General features: G+C 39.3%; 1 protein-coding gene across 2 annotated transcripts in view; it reads left to right on the forward strand.

The window, feature by feature from the left end:
- Positions 1-21,912, forward strand: part of MAMDC2 (MAM domain containing 2) — a 213,316-nt gene that overhangs the window by 124,949 nt on the left and 66,455 nt on the right. For both annotated transcript variants that reach the window (XR_011967488.1, XM_072611349.1), the window contains exons 7-9: positions 68-161; positions 8,823-8,966; positions 12,472-12,737. Coding sequence is in view for 1 of the 2 variants with exons in the window: in XM_072611349.1 (XP_072467450.1) it covers positions 68-161; positions 8,823-8,966; positions 12,472-12,737 (504 nt within the window). In the remaining variant the exon portion in view is untranslated. The remainder of the gene's footprint in view (positions 1-67; positions 162-8,822; positions 8,967-12,471; positions 12,738-21,912) is intronic.

Consider the following 21,912-nt stretch of genomic DNA (forward strand, 5'->3'; position numbering starts at 1 on the left):
AGTAAGAGCACTTAAGTCAACCCACAGAACATTTAAATAGTTGATAGAATGTCATTTTCCTTTGCAGGTTATTTTTGAAGTTGCTTTTAATGGTCCCAAGGGAGGATACATCGCCCTGGATGATATTTCTTTCTCTCCAGTTCACTGCCAAAACCAGACAGGTAAGGAATCACTTTCTGTTTCCGCCCCTCTGTGTTGTCCTTATGTGATACATTTTAATTTAGCCCCTGCCTTGGATGGCAGGGCCTTATCTAGGCTTGACTGACAATAGGATAGAGAGTAGGTGTGGGCAAGCAGGAGGTGGTAACAGCAATATGTGAATATAGCTGAGGTACAGAAGAAGGTGTGGGAACTGACAAAATAACGTGAGGAATTATACTCAGACAAGGATGAGCTCTCATAGCTTCTTGGGGATCTGGCTGTCATATTCCCCTACTAGGATTGATACCAGCTGGTCAATAGCAGGCTATTAACTCCAGGACCCCAGGATAAAATGCAAACTTTTTGCTTGGCTTTTTAAAGCCCTTTACTGGATCCAGTCTCTCTTTCCAGGATTATTTCACATTCTGTCCTTTTCACACCCTTTGGGCTTCAGAACGCCTATTTTCTTTTCCCAGAATTCTCCATTCCCTTTCCTGCCTTCATTGTCCCTCCTGTGGGAATATACTTCCTCTTCTCCTCTGCCTCTTGGAATTCCTAAGTCTCAGCTCAAGAGCCACTTCCAACAAGAAGCCTTTCCTGATTCCCCCAAGTTGTCCATGCTTTCTCCTTCTAAGTATCAGGTACAGGATAATTAGCTCAGCATTTTGCAAAGAGTACATGTTTAATAAATAGCACCATCCTTTGCAAATAGCAAGCATTTAATCACTTTTTCCATTCATTCATTTGTATGTACTTATCTGACCATTTTTTAAATTCCTCCAATAAAATATAAATTCCTCAAGTGCAAGGACTGGTTTTCATTTAATCTTTGCATCTCCAATATCTAGTGCAGTGCCTTGTACAGAGCAGATGTTAATTAATTAATGTTTGTTATACTGGATTGGACCCTGTTTCCTCTAGAGCACCTTCACCTTTATACACACACACACACACACACACACACACACACACACACATACACACACACATACACACACACCCCTATATATAGTATAGCCAGATCTCCATTTTTCTGGCCCTGTATTCTTAGTAAGTGTGAATATGGATTACCTATCACTGTAGACCAGAGTAGATATATGGATTACAGATTTAGATGGGAAGCAAGTTAGAAATCATCTAGTCCAACCATCTCATTTAAAGAAACTGAGACCCAGAAAGGATGAGAGATTTCCCTCAGATTGCATGGAGTCAAAGTTGGAACCCAGGGCCTTTTATTCCAAACCCAGCTCACTTTCCTTAAGAAATCCTCAGCTTCTGTGCTTATTAAGTGCTTATGACAAAAATAATGCTAACTACCTTAACTTCCTTCAAGGGGATATTGAGTAAATTTATTAACTAATGATGGGAAAGGTCTTCCAGCTTCATTAATGACTACATAAATGCTGAATTTACATCTGCTTTACATATAGAATTTACTGCTTCGATGTCGCTAATCCAGACATTCCAAATGTCCTGATGGTAATGGCCACAGCATATGCCACAGTTTCTTTATTCTGGTTTCTGACAGTGTAATACAAGCACTTAATTTTATACTTTCTCTCACAAAATGAATATTCAAGTTATATATCTTTTCCATAAAAACTGTAACTCTCAAAAGGGGGTAGAGCATTTTCTTTCTTCTGAGTTACTGGATGAAAACAGCACATTTAATTCTGAGCATTTTAGGACTGGAAAGATAAAGAGATTTGTGTAAAAGGGCAGAAAAATTGTCCAGACCTCAGTTCTCAAAGAGTTTCAATTATTTGAGACAGTATGAGAAACTGCAGGGATCCAGTCTGGTCATCAATTATATCTGCTTGTTTATAGCTTCTTAAAGGCCTGAATGTCTATCTGACCCATAGAGGATCAAAGCAGATGTCCAAATTTAACCTCTGGGGTAAGACTTTCATTGCGGATATGACTGATGCCAGTTTTGATCTGGTGATTCTATAGGAGATGTAAACTGAGAAAGGTAATTATTTTTTATAACCCAGATCAGAACACAGATCTATTGAACACAGAATTGAAATATTCAGTTTTTACTGAACTAAGAACCTTTTTAATGACCCCATGTTTCTCCCTAAAATAAAGGTCCAACTTTTTAGCTCTGTTTTCTTCTGACATTCTGTATGACTGAAAGTCACCCAATACAATGGTTTCTGCAAAATTAAAGCTGTAGGTCCCTGAAAGGGCAACAGAGAAAGGGGCATGTGGTAAGTGGAAGTAGCTTGTGGTAAGCTACCAATTAAATATTACACAAGAGAAGAGCCCTAAAGAGTAACATGAAATAAGTACATCCCTGGAAGAGAAGGTGGGATGGTCAGAGAGTGAGAACAAAAGGTGATGGATATTGATGCACAATTCAAAGAGATTTAAGTGCTTCAAGTTAGAGAAAACTGAGTTCAAATTCTGCCTCAGATACTTACTAGCTGTATAACCTAGAACAAGTCAAAACCTCCCTCAACCTTTGTTTCCTGCTCTGTAAAATGGGGATAATAAAAACATCCACTTCCCACGGCTACTATATCAAATGAGATAATATATGTGAAATACTTTGCTAACCTTACGGCACTGTGTAAATGCCATTACATTTGTACTCAGCTCAGTCTCCCACAGTCAAAGATATGGGTTACAGTGTGATTTTTATAAATATCAGACAAAAAAAGATGAGATGAACATTTCGTATTGATATTGAATGGGATACCATGCATCCCCCCATCCCTATCCCAGAGTATTCACAGGAAGACGTGCATGAGCATCACATGAGATTAGAAGGTTTGGACGGGCCGTAGTCTGCATCATTGAGTACCATAAATGGAATCACCAAGTCTTCTAAGCACTGAAGCACACCCTGGTGAAACATCACAACCAGAATCAAATCCACATTCTGTGTAAAATTTCTTCACTAGAACAAAACTGAGACATCAAAACTGTCTCCAAATAGGTTGATATTTCAAATCAAAATAGCATCCAAATAGGCTAGCATTTCACTTGCTTGGAGTTCCTTACTCTTCTAAGTAGAATTCCTCAAGGATTTGTTCTGTTTGTTAATAATACTTTGCACCTGGGTTGTTTACTTTGAAATTCATACTTTTTTAATTTTTACCAAGTGAGAGAGATTTTCATGAAGTGAGATTCATATGCATATCTACTAGGCCATCTGAAAAAAGTGCAGATTCTTTTCTACTACATTTTTGGTTAAGATTAAGAGTGGGGAAAAAAACCAGAAGTTTGGGCCTTCTGCCAGGGGAGCTAAGCAATTTTAGCTCCTCTGACTTTGCCTGGAATAATGATATGTATTCTACAGTTGCATCTACAAATAAACACATTTGCAAGTTATGTAGGAAGGAAGGAAGGAAGGAAGAAGAGAGGAAGGAAAGAAGGAAGGAAGGAAGAAAAGAAGGAAGGAAGGAAGGAAGGAAGGAAGGAGAGAAGGAAGGAGGGAAGGAAGGAAGGTAGGAAGGAGGGAAGGAAGGAAGGAAGGAAGGAAGGAAGGAAGGAAGGAAGGAAGGAAGGAAGGAAGGAAGGAAGGAGGGAAGGAAGGAAGGAAGGAAGGAAGGAAGGAAGGAAGGAAGGAAGGAAGGAGGGAGGGAGGGAGGGAGGAAGGAAGGACACTAAATAAGTGCCTGCTGTATGCCACGCATAAATTGCTAAGCACTGTGGAAAAAATTTTAAAGTGAGCTGTCCTCAAGGAGCTTACTCTCTAAGGATGTAGAGTACATATGTAGGAAATGGAGGGTAGGGAAGGGGGTTCATCAAATGCTTATATTAGTATTCATATAGTCTTTCATATATACTGGGATCTAATAATCAAGGTCTGGCTAATAACCAGAAAATCATCTATTCTCTATCAAAAGTCCTGTCAGATAGAAACTGAAAAGAAAAAAGAAGAGAGACATAAATTGTTGTCAGCTGGAATCTGCTTTACGACTTTCATTTAGCAGATGTTTGGCTTGACTCAAAGTCTTAGAAACCAAGTCCTGTTACTTTATACTTCATATTTATGTTTCATATCTATTTTAGGGCCTTCTGTTTCATCAGAAAATGTCCAATATTTTGGCCTTATCTAGCATCTTTGATGCCTGGAGAAAAAAAAAATCATACTGTGCCCCAAATCTTTGGCCTTGGGTAACTGATCTGAGCACAAAGCTGCCTTTACAATCTACAGGGCTGATGCTGGGTTCAGCTCCATGGGGCAGAGTAAAAGATGAGAAACATTCCCAACTCTTCTAAGTTTCTTACTTATTGTGATTCAGACGTGGATCCCACCTTAATTAGATCTTCAATATCAATACCTAACCCATCTAAGATCCCAGCTGGGAAAAGCAATTAATTTGCTCCCCCTCTTCTGTTTCTCACAGTCCTTAAACCTTGTCTAGTTTGGCTTGCTAGAATTCTGCTTTACAAAAAGGAGAATTATTTTATCTTTCTAGGCCATTTTCAGAGGCTTCCAGTCTTCTTATTATTCCTTCTTATTTCTCTAATACGTCAAGACCATATTCTACAGCCTGATTATGACATTCATGGAATCCTAAAGCTTTAGAGCTGGAAGGACCCTTAACAACCACCTCATCCAGTCTGAGAATCTCAGCTCTAATCCATTCTGTGATTACGGACAAGTCACTTAAACTTCACTGGGCCTCAGTTTCCTCACCTGTGCTCTTCTGTAAAAATGAGGAGTTTGAACTATATGACCTCTAAGGTATTTTCCAGCTATCTATCAATGTTCCTATGAACTTTCATTTTTCAAATGGGGCAACTGAGGCCTAGAGCTAGGTGGTATGGGTAGATGGAGCTCTGAGACTGGAGTTATGAAGACCTGAATTCAAATGTACCCTTAGACCCCTACAGACTGTGTGACTTTGGGCGAGTAGTTTAACCTGTGTCTGCCTCAGTTTCCTCAACTATAAAATGGGGATAATAATGAGAGATAGTGTAGGATAGAAGGGTCTGGCATGGTAGGGTCCGTGGGGTCACAAAGAGTCAAAGACCACTGAACAACAAGAATTGCACCTGCCCACCAGGCTTATTGTGGAAATAAGGTGAAATAATAGTGGTAACACATTTGGCACCATCCTGGTACAAAGTGGGCTCTTAATAGATCTTTGTTCCCTTCCCTTCTCCTACTCCTCTCATCCATATTTTCCACTTCTTGAAATTTCACATAAATTGGGATTGTCTTCCCAGAAAGATTATTTCCTTGATTTTTATCAATTAATCATCAACAGACCTTTATTACAAGCTTACTGCGTGTCAGGAACTATGCTAACCCCTAAGGATACAAAGACAAAAATCAAAGAGAAATAAAACTGAAACAAGTTCCAGTATATTCTGCCCTCAAAGGGCTGACATTCTATTGTGGAAAACAACACATACATAAATGAGTCTATGCAAAATTGATGCAAAACATAAACAAGGTAATTCTTATACAAGTGCTAAGTAGGCCTTGGAATCAAGAATACGGTGACGTTATCAGACTTAGTTTCTCACATTTTATTTTTAGATGTCCTTTCTGTGATTTTTTTCCAGTGTCCCAGACAAATTCTTCCTTTATTTTTTTAAGGGATATTCCTTTAGGAATGGAAATCTATTTTTCTGACTTACTGAAGAATATGATGCCAACCTCAGAAAGTGTGTTTTCAAATGCCTACCAAGTCGAAATCACTTCTTTACATGGAGATAAACAGAGCCACTGGTCTGGCTTTTTTTTTTATCCTGTGTAATCCCTCTTAGCCATTTGATAAAATGCAATTCTACTATAGTATTGATTTTGGTGAGATGGGGGTAGGGCACAATGGGGCTGTAAGTTCTGAGCAAATGATGAAATGTACTTGAACTTTTCTAAGTTGTTGCTTTGGGGAACGACCTTCTAATACCTGAACTAGACATTGAGCTGTATTCTTTGAGTTGGGATCTGAGTTTTCATTGTCAAGCAGGAGAGGGATGACTAATCTTGAATCCATTCATTGTTTAGACATGGCCTTGCATATCCTCATAATAAGAGAGCCGTTTTTGATGATCTGAAGGTCTCATATGGTCATGAAGACCCTTGTCCCAAATCTGACAAAAAAAAGTCATCATGAATGTTAAAGCTTTTCAGATAATTTATTAAAAGAGTTTTCAGGATTCGACCTAAAAAGCAGAAATCATACCATTCTCAAAAGGTAATCTAGCCTGAGATACTGTTTTTAGAACTTGACAAACTCTGTCTGAATTCATAAAAGCTAAACAGCAGCAGTAGAATCACAGATAAAGTGATTATTCTGACTTTTTGAAGAAAACATTACCATAGAGAGCAATGATTTTCTTCAGACAGATAAACACATACTATTAATGCCAATGGGGTGAAACTAAAGGTAACCCAAAACATCATAGAGAGATGAATTGTAAGTATCAGAAGAACAGTGACTATCCAAAAAAGAATGTCCTTTCAGGAAAGCACAACCAAGATTCACAAAGGTATCTGTGCTTTCATGAGCATGGGAACCTTCTAGGGTGAGAACTCTCTAAATCAAATTATAACTCATCTATAATTATAACCTATTATGTCTAGAATTGTAACCCAGATTATAACCCACCTATAACTTTGTAGATAGATCTTGGTAAGTTACCCAAGGCACACAGAAATTAAGGATCTTCCCCATAGTCACAATACTAGTAAGTGTCAGAGACAACGCTGGAACCCTAGTCTTCCCAACTGAGCACAATGCTATATTCTCTACTTCATGCTGCCTCTATTCTGGAATTACATTTTGGGGGGGAGGGCTAGTTTGAGGGTTAGTGTCCAGATGCATGAATTCATTGGAATAACACTCCCGAAGGGGAAACGACCTCTCCCAATAACTTAGACTCTCAGAGAGCTGCCTCTGGGAAATAATCTTTGTGAAACATCTGCTCAGACTTTTTACTTCTTTGTTCGAGTATCTTCTTGAATAATGAAGGAGCATGAAAATAAATGCTGATGGTCTTGATGGATCATATCTTGATGGGAAATTGTCTTTTGGAATCTGGATCTTATGTACTTTAACAAGGAGTACAGAAAAATGGGGAGGGACAAGGGGTTCACAGGGAATACAAAACAGATTTACTTTCCATGCCAAAAAGATGACTTGATACTACCTTGTCAGTAGGCCACATGTGTAAAATATTTTTGCCTATCTGATTTCCACAGTCTATCCTGATACAAAAAGCAGATGAAGATGAAACAATAAAAATGAAATCTAACAATTGCATAGTACCTGATAATGCCTCATGTGCACTCATCCAATCAATCAATGCTCTTACTCAGTACCTACAGTGTACCAGACACTTTGCTAAATGCTCAGGATAGGAGACAAAAATATCAAGTCTGAGTCCTCAGATGGCTTACCAGCTATCAGGGGAGAGAATATGTACATACAGGAGGGACAAGTACTAGATCTATGATTTCTCTGGCACACTGAACTCACAGTGAGGAACCTCCTTCTATCTAGGTTGGTTGACACCTTTCCCACAATTTATCCTTTTAGAGAGTTGCCTAGCAACTCAGAGACTTGTTCAAAATTTCATGACCAGGAAGCATCAGGGTCAGGACTTGAACCCAGGTCTTTGGCTTTAACGTCAGCTCTCTAGCCCCCTATACATCGCTGCCTTACACATGCATTAGGGAAGTGAATACAAAACACATACAAGGTAATTTTGATAGGGGAAGACATCAGCAGCTGGAGAAGATCAGTGCATTCACTTATTTGAACTCCACAAGAAATCTAAGACATTGCATAGTGCAAATATTTTTAAATAACCCTAAATCTATGATCCTATGCCTTACTCAAGATCATAAAACTGGAAAGTGACAGAATCTGTTTACCCCAAAGAGATCAAAGAAAGAGGAAAAGGTCCTGTATGTAGAAAAAAAATACTTATTATCATCTCTTTTGGTAAGGTAAAAAAATTGAAAACTAAGAGGGTGCTCACAAATTGGAGACTGGCTACCAGGAGTGTGGAACCTGCAGCCTGGAGGCCAACTATGGCCCTCTAGATCCCCAAGTGTAGCCCTTTGACTGAATCCAAACTTCATAGAACAAATTTGTGAAGTTTGGATTCTGTCAAAGGGCCACACTTGAGGACCTAGAGGGCCACATATGGCCTCAAGACCTCAAGATCCTCACCCCTGAAAACAAATTATGGTTTATGAATATAATAGAATATTGTTGTGATATGAGAAGTGAAGATAGGGATGGTTTCAGAGTAACTTAGAAAGACTTGTGTGAACTGATGCAGAGTGCAGTGAGCAGAACAGGAGAACAATTTATACTAATAACATCAACACTGTAAAAATGAACAATTTTGAAAGCTCTGATCAAAGCAGTGATCATTCAGTTTCTGACAGAGAGCTGAATGAGACATATTTTCAGACATAGCCAATATAGGAATATGTTTTGCTTGATTCTGCTTATTCTGTACAGGGTTTTTCTTTTTCTTTTTTTAAGTTGGGGACTGGGAAAGATGGGAAGAAGAAGCAAAACAAATGCTTGATAATTGAAAAAAATAAAATTTAATTTAAAAAAGGGATCTTCTAACCTCAAAGTCTAGTGTTCTTTCCTATTACATCACATACTGTGTCCTGTTTCCTGTGGTTTGACAGACTTATGTATTCCATTCAGATATTTCTGCATAGTAGATATGTGATTTATTTCTTGCAGGGGTCTCTTTTGATGCTTCAGAAGCAAGCTGTGATTTTGAGGAAAATCTGTGCAATTTCTATCAAGATAAAGATGGCCCTGGCTGGAGCAGAGTAAGAGTGAAACCTAATATGTACCGAACAGGAGACCACACTACAGGATTTGGTACATGATTTGTGGGGGTGCTGGGGGTGCTGGCGTCCCCTCTTTTGCTTTAGTCTCCAACTGAAGTTTTTTTAAAAGCATTTTAAAATTGTGTCTCTGAAGAAGGAATGGATTCTTTAAAATCATCAAACATGAAGCTAGATTGGAACTCAATCTGCTTTATTTCTAGTAACAGTTGCCCTAGGAATGGTCTGACTTTAGGAGACTCATTTCAAGTGGGGAAGTTATGTTCAAGAGTAGTAATGCGTGAGGATCACAGCACTGGAGTTAGAAGAATTGTAGTCATCATCAAGTTCAACCCTCTCATTGCACAGATGAATAAACAGGCCCAGAGAAATTCCGTCACACAGGTAGTAAGTGGGAGAGCTGGCACTGGGCCTCTGACTCCAAGCTCAGCACTCCTTCCACAGCACCACATACTTAGAAGCAGGAATCTAAGTCAAGAATTTTGACTTGGTAGTTGATGGGCCCTTTTAAAAGCTAGAATTCTTAGCTAACCCTGAAGTACCCTGGGAGCAAAGAAAATGATCCATTCTCATCCCAAACAGCAAGAATCCCACAGCTGCTCAGTTAGCATTTCTGAGAGAACATTTTGTGAAATAAACTACAATGAAAGGGAATGGGAGAAAGGAGACGGTAAATAAAGATGACACTGCCTCTACTCTCTTAAGTGCTCACAGTTTATACACAGCACACAGGCATGAAAACAACAGAAGGACATGTTGAAAGAACATTTTGAGAATCAGTATGTTACAAGCTGGAGACCTCAGTGAGGAGAGGGTACCAAGTAGAGCAAAGAGCAGAGATGGGCAAAGGGGAGAAGAATTACGCTATTTCTTTTCATGCCTCTGTCTTCTGGGACCAACAAAAAACCACTACTCACGTTTCTAAAGGGTTTTTCTCACAACTACTCTACCAAAGTAGGTAATAAAAGTAAACAGGCATATATGATTGCCCATGTATAACCTATATCAGGTTGCTTACTGTCTCAGGGAGGGGAGAGCAGAGGGAGGAAAGGGAGGTCTAGAATTTGGAACTCAAAAAAAATCCCCATTAAATATCATTTTAACATGTAATTGGGGGAAAAATGAAATATTACATATATATTAAAGTAAATAGGCAGCTAGGTGGTATGAAAGAAAGAGTGTTGAACCTGAAGTAAGCAAGAGCTGAGTTCTAATCTCTGCCACAGACTAGTTGTGTTAACCTGGGTAAGTCACCTGACTTCTCCAGTTTCTTCATCTGTGAAGTGGGGATAATAATAACACCTCCTTCAAAGGGTTTTTGTGAGGATCAAAGATATTATGTTATATATTAAAATAATCAACATGATCGTATAGCACACATATCATGTGTATAATATCTAATGTAATAATGATATAGTATGTCATCTTTAATCCTTATACATAATTATATAATTATATTAACATTATATAATTATTGTTTTTATATATTATATGTTAACTTAATAATATGATATTATAATAGCACCTGTCTCAAAGGGCTGTTGTAAGGATCAAAGATAATAAATATAATAACATAATAAGTATGAAGTGCTTTGAAAATTAAGTGCCACATAATAATGGTTATTGTTATTATGATAACTAGTGTTTATATTATACTTCCTATGTGCCAGGCACTGTGCTAAGAGCTTTACCATTAGTATCTTACTTGATCCTCGGAATAAACCTGGGAAGTAGGTGCTATTACCATTTTACAGATAAGGAAACAGAGGCAAACAGAGGTGAAGTGGCTTGCTTAGGGTCACACAGCTGCTAAGTGTCTGAACCCAAATTTGAGCTCAGGTCTTCCTGACTCCAGACCAGGTGCTGGCATTTCGAGATGCTAAGTTGTTATTGTTATCCTCATTTTATAGCTGAGGAAACTGAGGCACAGAGAGGCCAAGTGTCTTCCTTGCCTGTGGTTAAGTGACAAATTTGAAACTGGAGCCTAAGTCTCCTGACTCTTCCATGTGCTCTTTCCATTACCAGGGTTTTTTTTACCTTTTTGTGTCATGAGATCCTTTGGCAGCCTTTGGAACACTTTGTTGAAATACTTTTTAAGTCATATATTTTTAATCAAATATTTCTAAGTCATGAAGGGCATTATGGTAATAATCAATATGACATGTGTAATGAATGTGCTAATAGATCAGATTTTTCAGAACTGTGTCTTCTAGCACCTCAGTCAGAAGTTCATGATGCAGCTTGAAATGATCCATCAGACGTTGACAGTGCTCACAGTCACTGGCATCTTAAGTGAAGGGAATCAAAGACTGCAAAACCTGTTCCCATCACAGAGCTCTGGTGCTGTGACCCATCAAGTCATGACCCCCAAGACGTAAACGATGTTGTCCTCACAGAATACCTTAGTATTATATAGGATTTGTGGGTTGGTTGTGGGAAATCACTTTGGCCTTGGAAAGAATTATTTGTAAACCACTTTCCCCCCTCCTTTCCCGTAGTGATTTATGAACATAATCTCTGTCTTCACTTCAGCAGTGTGGAATTCTGATCCAGAGAGTTCCTGATTTGCAAATCTGTTCCTCACAATGAAACTGATTAATTAAACAGCTACCTGATTACTGGTACTTTGTCTCTGACCTGCTGTTTCATCATTCTCAGATTAGAGACTGGGCTCAGTAAAAATCCTGTTAAAAAGTACATAAAATAAAATGCATGGGATTGGAAAGGAAACCAATTATATTGAAATACAATTATCAAAATATTTTTTTAAAAAAAGAAAAATTCACTGATGTCAGGTTAAGAACCCCAGGTTAAGAACTCATGTTGTTCATCATTTCCACACTTGCCCCAAAAGAATTTGATCTTACTACTTGGTGGAGGAACAGTGGGAGGATGGGAGAAGAAGCTCTGTGAGCCCAGGAGATCACATTGGATTTAAACCTTCCCAGACAGGAGCTCAGCTTTAAAACACATGTATGGGTGATAAGAAGTGAGGGAAAAAAAGTATACCAGCACTAGTTATGGGAACTGCTGCTCAGCCTGCTTTCTCAGGCCCAAGCACGAGAGGACCTCAGGCTCTTATCTCTACAATACCAACTGGTCAGTACAAAGACAGGAATAAATAATCTGCTCTATAGCCTCAGTTCACCTTTATTGTTCAGCAACCAAGAGCACTGAACTTCACTCAGGTTGCCAGACAAGGGGGCAGGCTGTCCCAAGATAGATTTAGCCTTTCTTATTTTGTTTTATTTTATGTATTTTTATTATACATTATATATTTTATTTTATATATTAATCTCTATGATGACTGGAATCTTTCCATAAGGAGCCCCATATTAGTAATGACTTGTGGAAATTATTGTGGAGTTCTCCCATCTGCCCCTATTTTAAATATAGCTCTGTAAAACACATATCCTAGACTTGGAAAAATGTATCAACCAACAAAATCTATGAGAATAAGAGAAAACAACTCATTGTTGTTTCATGTTTTAGTACCAGATCTACATGACTTAACAATAACAAACCTCTGCTATTCTTAGGTTACTACTTGCTGGCGAACACAAAGTTTACATCACAGCCAGGCTACATCGGACGCCTCTATGGTCCCTCCCTACCAGGAAACTTGCAGTATTGTCTACGTTTTTATTATGCCATATATGGATTTTTTAAAATGAGTGACACCTTAGCTGTCTATATCTTCGAAGAGAACCATGTAGTGCAAGAGAAAATCTGGTCGGTTTTGGAGTCCCCACGGGGAGTCTGGCTTCAAGCTGAAATCACCTTTAAGAAGCCCATGCCTTCTAAGGTACCGTCAAGCCAATCCTCTTTCCCACACCTTTCCTGTTGAAGTGCTGATTTATATGGGGCAGTGAGATTCCAGTACACTGTGGTTTAGTGGATAGTGGGCCAATATTGGAGTCAGTAAGGTCTAAGTTCAGTTCTTATCTCTGATATTCTGGCTGTGTGTCTCTGAACAAGTAAATTCTCAGAACCCTAGTCAATTATAAATTGCAGAGCAGGTTTTGATCTCCATTGATAGAAAGAGTTCCCCCATGGGGATGAATGAAATCACAGATATGGTAGCACACATTAAAAGAGTGCTGAAATGACACATCTAGGTGGTACAGTGGATAGAGTACTGAACTCATCTTCACAAGTTCAAATCCAGTCTCAGATACTCACTAGCTATGTAACCCCAGGCAAGTCAATTAATGTTGTTTGCCTCAATTTCCTCATGTGTAAAATGAGCTGGAGAAAGAAATGGCAAACTAATCCAGTATCTTTGTCAAGAAAACCCCAAGTGGGGTCATGAAAAGTTGAACATAACTGAAAACAGCTGAACAATGAAATGCCATTTCTTAATTCAGGATTAGTCAGTTTTCCTTCTACTGAGGCTGATAACATTCATTGGCAAACAAGATATTCTTGCCTTTATTTTTCATCTCTATGGCCTCTGTCTCTGTCCCAACACCACCCAAGGAGTTTACAAGTTGTTTGTTAGTTTGCTTGCTTTCTTGATCCAAAACAACTCAAAGACTGGGAGTGTATGTACAAGGACCACATACAACAATTGAGCTTCCATCTGAAAGCCAAAATTCCCCATAAAAAGAAAGCTGGAGAAGGCTAAAAGAGGGTCAACATATTGTGTCACAGTCCTTATGAGGCTTCTAACTAAAACAGAGATGGAGCAGAGGTGGAATTCATAGCCCAAAGGAAACTCTTGCGGCTGGTCATCTAAGATTTAAATCCAGTGACCACTCTTGGGACCCTCCAGCTGATCTTCATTTAATCAGAAAAGAAAGAATCTCTTCAAGTATACTTCAGTACTGTGGGGCATACAAAAAAGTACAAAACACAATTCCTACCAGTCAACCCTTGTTGAAGCAGCTATATTGCTACTTCTCATGAGTCCAAGTTTGGGAGCAGTGAGGGAGTATGAGTTAGTGAGCTTCCCCTCAATAGCGATATTTAAATAAAGGCTGAGTCATAATTTGTCATGTATATTGTAGAGTGAATTGTTGTTGTTCAAGTACAGTTTAACAAACTAGATGGCCTTTCACGTCCCCTCCAACTCTGAGATTTTGTCATTCGGGGATGTCCACAGGCAGTTTCAAGCCAACCTCACTGAAATCATCCTGCCAGGAGATTCCCAGAATTCTGAAATCACTAGAATGATGCTGGCATAAGAGAGTACTCACAACCTTCTTGAGCATTAATTGTCAAAAGTTTATGTACTTATGGCCAACCCAAGGAATTTATGGAGAGGTGGAGCCTTGGAATGAGTCTCAACTTGTGACTTTCTGCTGAAAAAAACACAATCAGGTCCACTGAGTCTCTGTTACTAGCTTCTAGTTTGCTCAGTGAGAAATTATCATCTAACCATTGATTTTTCCTGCCCAAGCACTAAGAAAGTGTTTGTTGTAAATTTCCTGCCTTCTCTGACATTTTTCAAGAAGAACACTTAAGTTTTCTTTTCCAGGCTATGATCTTAGAAAGTGTATCATTGTTAACTATTTCCTTCCATGTGTAAATGGGGTTTATTGAGAGTTCAAGGTTTAATCCTCTGCTGGATTTCATTCATTCATTCATTCATCACTGATAAAGTCTACATACTCTTTCTCCCATCCCCAACCAGTAATGATGGTCTTGGAGCAATAGCACATCAGTAATTCAATCAATAAACATTTATTAAGCAGCTACTGTATGCCAGGTACAGTGCTAAACTCTGGAGGTATAAACACATGTAAAACAGTTCCTGTTCTCAGGTAGCTCACAATCTAATAGGAATGATATGTCTTTACCCAGAGCCTTCCAAATACAATTACCTTTCCTTATCCAAGAGATGGCAGAAGCTGGGGCTACTGTAGAGTTCCTATAGAAACATATGATGGAAATAGATGCGCTTGCCTACTCAGACAAAGAGAAGAGTTCCTGACCTATGTCACTGGATTCCAGCCTACTGATGAGGAGGGAGGGATTTCCATTTTCTAGGCATGCATTATTCTGGAATCTAGCCTTCTAGTCAGAGAAGGGAGATTTCTTAAGTAGTGTCAGTCTTGAGTTGCTTCAGTGGAAACACTATGTTTGAGAGCTGGGAACTGTCTTTCTAGAAGAGAGGAAAGTTCCTGAGCAGCAGGCTGCTTGGAAAAAGAAGAGGGTCATTCATGTGGCTCCAGCATCCAGAGGAATTAAGGAGAAAAACCGCAACTTGAGGGTGGAAAGAGCAGAGAAGAGTTCAGGACTTTGTTCATATCTCTGATTTCATCTGTGTAGGGAGTACTTCTGAGGAAATCCCTTTATCAGTGCACATTAGTATTTGTTCTATAAATGTAAAGAGTTGCCTCAGGAGCTGAGAAGTTAAATGACTTACCTAGTTATCCAAGCTGTATGTGTCAGAGGTTGAATTTGAACTTGTCTTCTTGCCTTTAATCCCATTTTAACATGGCACCCCCACTATTACAGTAAATCTTTAGACAGTGCAGGTCTAGGGGGAGGGATCCAGCATCCCTGAGATGTATTTACCTTCCAGATGGAACTCAAATGGCAAGGGTAATTATGAGTCTGGTGGGGATTGGGGAGGCGGGGCTATGAAGGACTGTGAGATAAAGATAGATTTTACTAGAATGTTTGCTTTGGTGATATCCTCAAGTTCAGTTCTGTTTATGGACTCCTTGTCTGTCCTATGTTTTTTTCCATATCAGTTTATTGTATCCCATGCCTAGGTATCCTCTGCATTTGTCTGGAATGACATAAACGCTATCTACTCCTACTTATACCCATATTGTTACCTTGGGTGTGTGTATAGGAGCTAGAGATCCTGTTAACTCATGCTTGGTGAAACCTAGATATGAGCGATATCTAAGTTATATTTGGAGATCTTCCTGAAATAAACTCTGGGTGATAATGAGGCAAAGAGAATGATCCTAGGGATCACCTCCTGAGGTTAGACCCAGCCCTATTGAATCCCAAACTTTGGGTATTCTTTGGGGCTTGAATTACTTTTGTAGTAAGTTATCAACAATAATATACTCTTTCAATGCAAAAAAAAATCTATTTTGGCAGATTTAAAATATTGCTAACTATATATAAATAAGAAATTACAGGTATAATTAAGGACCAAAAAAATGTTAATCTGATCTTAGTTTGCATTAATAGAAGCATAGTGGCCAAAATAAGGACCCACTATACCCTTAGAATACAGAAGTCCAGAATCTGCCCACTGTGCTCTTCCCTATGTCAAACAAGGCACCTCTAGAGTATTATATTTAGCTCTGGACACTACAGTTTAGGAAGGACATTGAAATGCTTCCCTTCCCACCTGGCTGATCTCTTGAGACAATCATTGTCTCGAGAAGCTTACCTTCCTATAAAGTCACATCAACTCTGAAACTCACACCTCCTTGGCATCTCCTAGGAACTCCTTAGGAACTCCTCTCTCTGATTGGAGAAGGTAAAAGGTGCTGGTGAGAGGCTTCCTCCTGGATCAGGGTGGGGAACCTACAGCCTCAAGGTCACATGTGACTGTTTAGGTCTTCAAGTGTCGCCCTTTGACTGAATCCAAACTTAACAGAACAAATCCCCTTAATAAAAGGATTTGTTCTGTAAAACTTGGATTCAGTCAAAAGGCCGTACCTAAGGACCTAGAAAGCCACATGTGATCTCAAGGCCAGGGGTTCCCCACCTCTGTCTCAGATTCTCCACTTCACAAGGGGGCTCAGGACAGTCATTTCATCTCTTCCCACCCAACTGCATAACTTCCTCATGCTCTACACTTGGTACCTTTCCTTCCCCTTCTCAGCTTCCTTTTGTGTGTATCTTCCTTCACTATACTAAAAACTCCTAGATTAGAGAAACTGTCATTGTTTTTCATATTTATATGTCCCCAGTACTTAGCATTGTGCCTGGCATATAGTAGATGCTTAATAAATGTTTATTGACTAACAAAAGCTGACCAGGGTGGTGAGAGGATTCAAACCCATGCCATGTGAGGATCAAATGGAAGAATCTGGAAAAGAGAAGACTTAAGTGGGGTGGAGCTAGTGTAAGGGAATTAACACAGGCTTCAATAATTTGAAGGGCTGTTTCATGGCAAAAAAATTGTTTCACTTGTTCTCAGAAGACAGAATTAAAAGCAATGGGTAGAATGGGTGAAAGGCAAATTTGGGGTCAAAGGAAAGATCATCTAGTCATTAGAGCCAACCAAAAGTGAAACAAGCTGCATCAGGAGAACATGAGTTCCATATTGCTATTTGAGGGTGAATAACCACATACCAGGGATACCATAGAGGAGATTCATGCTGTGGGCAAGAATTGAACTAGAAAACCTCTGAAGTTTTCTACTCTGAGTCTGGTGCTGTATAAGGAGTAAAGAGCATGCAGTTTTGCCAAATTCCATAGGGAGAAATCTTACTCTGAGCCCATCCTTATTCTTTAGAGTATACATATTTGTGCCAGAAGTCACTGGACCCTGGCAAGTTAGGTGTGGTTCTGTAGATGGGTCCCACATCCGAACAAGACATTGAAGAGAACCAGAGCCATCTTCTTTGGTAATGGGAAATTTTTTAAGTCCACCAGGTTCATTGAGGGAAGACATTAAAGAAATGATAGGTGTAATAATTCAATTGTTGGGCTATAGCCTGGAAATATTATTTTTAGGAATCATTAAACAAATGAGATAGATATATCTGTTCAAAGAATTTTATGGCAGCATTACTTGTAATTGTAAAAAAAACAAAAATAAAAAACAACACAACCTGGAAGCAAACTAAATGCCCAGTAACTGTGGGACAGTTAGGTAAATTGAAATATATTAGTGTAATAGATTTTTGATGTTCAGTCATTTCAGTCATATCCAACTCTTTTTTTGTGGTTTTCCTGGCAGAGATGGTGGAGTGGTTTGCCCTTTCCTTCTCCAGCTCATTTTATAGATGAGAAAACTGAGGGAAACAGAGTTAAGTAAAACAAGATTAAGTGACTTGCACAGGTCACACAGTTATCTGGTCACACAGTGTCTGAGGCTAGACTTGAACTCCGGATGATTAATCTTCCTTACTTCAGGCTTGGCACTCTATCCATTGTGCCGCCTAGTGGCCCAATGTAATACATAATATAATGTAATTACAATCAACAAGAATTAAGAAAAAGGAAAATATCTTTAGAAGATAATACAAAGCCAAAAAAAAACCAAAACAGAACAGAGGATGTACTATCTATGAACATTTAAAGGAAAAATGGAAGAGAATGGATAGATATTTAGATGGAGTAAATGATATTATATTTTATAAAACAAACTTCATTGGTTATATTGATGTAAGATAAGTAGCATGGCATAACGAATGCTAAGAAGTCCAAAGATCCCAGGGAGAAGGGACTTCAGAAGTTATCTCATCTCACCTCTTCATTTTACAAACGAGGAGACTGAGGTCCAGAATAAACACAGTGACTGGCCTTGGGATAAGGTCAGGTCTCAATGTTCAGTGAGTGGGAACAGGGTCAAGTCAGACCATGTGTGGGACACCCATGGATAGATTACAGTCATATATTCAGAGATGGATGATTTAAGGTAATATAGAAGATGAAAGTGAGGCCCAGAGAAGGGAAGATTAGAACTACTGTAAGGTAAGACTTTGGTGCTCTGTGATTCATCCATTCTGTAAGCTATTTTAGTCAGCTTTATCCTCTTAGTTGTGAAATCAACATTTCTAAGCCAAGCTTATTCTATCTAAATCTAATTATTATTTTATTTTATTTATTATTTATATGTATTACATATTATATAGAAATCTATGATAATATATGACATATTTTGATTATATCTCACATTGTCTATATATAACATAATATATAATTATGTTATTAATTATATTATAGATCATATTTTGTTTATTGCCAGGCCTAGAGGCCTGTGTGGGCTACCCGAGTCTTCTTACCTCACCTCCGAGGTCTTCGGTTGGCCAAAACCGGATGCTCCTATGAGAGAAAGGACGTTCCAGAGTCAAACAAGGGTTGAGCTTTATTTCAGGGTCTCAGTTACAAGTGCAGGGGAGGTCTTCCTTAGGAGGAAGAGGGGGAGATTTCCTAAGGAGGCTAAGATCTTAAGGGATTGGAAGTAGAAGTACAAGCGGGGAGAGAGGGGGAGGGGAGAGAGGAAAGAAGAAAAGCGGAGCCTACTGTCCTCTTGGCTCCTCACGTGCTAAGAGAGCTTTCAGGCTTCCTCAATCCTACTTAACCTTCAGCCGCATAGTTTGCATCTGAATACCGTGCTGTTAGATAACAATAGTGTGCCCAGATCCGGGACAATCTCGAGGGCGGGGAGATCTCTCTCCCATCACGTTTCTCACGGGAAGAGGCGGAATTACTCGAGATAGCTCGGTTCACCTCGATTCCCTGCCGTTTCCTGGGGGGGTCTCGTGAGAGCTCTAAGATTTAGAAGTTCCCACCTTTACCCGCCCGAGACTGTCCACACGGAATTGAGCTTCCAACCTCAACAGTTTATATATTATAATACATTGGTATATTATATTTTTTTGTTGGGGGTTTTTTTAGGTACCATGCCCAGTGAGGTTGGGTCATGGGTGTGGCAGGTGTACCAGATGTTAAGAATAGAATTTGGAGATATATTTATGTTTCCCTTCCCTAGACACCCACAACTAAATGTCTAGGTAGGGCTATGGGTGTGGGAGTGGCAGGCTGTGGCCAGGGTATTATGGGAAGGAAATCATTCTTTGTGTTCCTAAGTGACGCTAGCATTGAAGGACACAGATCAGGAGGGTCCAAACACATCTGCCATCCACATGCATGGCAGAGAGGAGAAAGAGACAGCACTCTGGAGTTGGAGAAGCCAGGTTCCTCTCTCACCTCTGAAGTTTACTTTCATCTATAAATAAGGACATGAGAAGAGATGACCTCTGAAGTCCCTTACAGCTCAGAATCTACGATCCTTGAATCCTTTATATCCATGCAATCCCCTTTGAAGTTCTAAAGAGTCAGGATTTGACAGTCATAGTACTTAAATTTGAATGATTATATGGTTCCTCCATGTGGTTTTTCTCCACATAGAAGCAAAATAAATCATTCCCAAAATATTATTTTCCCTTGGAGAGTTGTCTAAAAAATCCCAACAAAAATAAGCATGTAGAAAATAATTGTTGACTATGACTGCCTATAGGTATCCATCATGGTTTAGTGGAAGGAGCTCTGGACTTGGATTCAGAAGACTTAAGATACTATGAGTATTCTGAGGCAGTGAGGGGAAGAAGTAGAGATAGGCCTATGGTCAAGAAGACCTCAGTTCAAATATGACTTCTGATGTATGACCTTGAGCAAGTCACTTAACCTGTCTGCCTCAGTTTCCTCACCTGTAAAATTTGAAGATAGAATGAGATAATATTTATAATCATTCTATAAATGCTAGCTATGATTATTATTGACCTACTGTTTCTGTTTTCTAGCTGTATGACTCTAAGTCTCTTAAGTTCTCTAAGCATAAGTCTCTTCATCTGTAAAGTGGGGATGATAATCCTTGCATTGCCCACCTCACAGGATTGATGTGAGGACAGCACCTTAGAAAATCTTAATATAAGTGTGAACTGCTCTTAGGGTGCCTAGTTTGTCCAAAATAAACTGGAACTTGGCATCAGGAAAAAATTTGGGTTAAATCCCAGAGTCAAAATTTACTCTGTGGGTAAGCCACCCATTCATTTCTCTGAATCTTAGTGTTTCCCTTGTTAAAAAAGGAGGATATCAGTCAGATGTGAGGCAGCTAGGTGGTACAGTGGATAAAGCACTAGGCTGAGAACCAGGAAGACTCATCCTCCTCAATTCAAAACTGGCCTCAGATACTTATTAGCTGTGTGACACCCTGGGCAAGTCTCTTAATCCTGTTTACCTCAGTTTCCTCATCTGTAAAATTAGTTGGAGAAGAAAATGGCAAACTACTTCAGTGTCTTTGCCAAGAAAACCCCAAATGGGGTCACAGAGAGTAAACATGACTGAAAAATGCCTGCATAATAGGTGGACTTCCTACCTCACAGCATTGTTGTTAAATGTGTGTTGTTTAAAATGTTTTAAACCAAGAAACTCTAAAGTCCTTTACAGCTCTATCCCATTATCCTGTATAACCCTGAGCTGTTATGGTCTAGTATGAAGTGTAACCAGTTACAAGCTGCTGGTGTGCTAAACTCCAATAAGTCACAAAACTTATTTGAAAATGTTACTTTTCTGAGCTTGGCATAGCTTTTATAGCTGTTAGATCTCATGCTGCCCTGTGCCTTCCAGTGGGCAAAGGCTCGGAAAAAGCCTTGCCAACTTCTCTCAAGAGACCAAGATAATTTTCAGAGATGACCTAGCCACAAGAGGGCAAAGGATTATAAACCTTATAGAGGCTTAGTGAACTATGGCCTTCCCCCCACGTAGGGAGTATTGGGGAAGCTATGTCCTTGAGTGATCTGAGAAAATGAACTCCTCCCTGCCCACCCCCCTCCAAGCTTACCTTTTAGCATTAGCATCTAACTTTCTTAGCGGTTATCAATATGGGATTTTTTGGTATGTATTTGGATATGGAGCTATAGCATGGGGCATCAGATGTAGAGCCAGCCTTGGACCTTAGAGGATCTAGGTTTAAGCCCTGCCTCTGAAACTTTTTAACCTCTTAGTGTTATGGACAACTTTCTCAGCCTATTTTGCAGAGAAAGTGTGGAGGGGCATTGGTAGAAGGGATTGCTTCTTCCAGGGAGTTCCCTAAGCCACTGAACTCACAGACCTGGTCCCTATCCTTGTCCTCTCTGGGATGTGGCCCAGCAAGTCAAGACTTCTTTGTCCACGCAGCTTTCTGACTATAAATTACAGGGTAGCTGCTCATATACAGCAACACAGGGAATCTCCTTACCTGATGTGACCCACAGGGATAAAATTGCAAGTCTAAAAGAAAACAAAACAAAAATTAACTCAATATATCAAATATAAACTGTCATAAGACTGAT

The sequence above is a fragment of the Notamacropus eugenii genome, chromosome 1 (genome assembly GCF_028372415.1).
Source record: "Notamacropus eugenii isolate mMacEug1 chromosome 1, mMacEug1.pri_v2, whole genome shotgun sequence".
Classification (NCBI taxonomy): Eukaryota; Metazoa; Chordata; class Mammalia; order Diprotodontia; family Macropodidae; genus Notamacropus; species Notamacropus eugenii.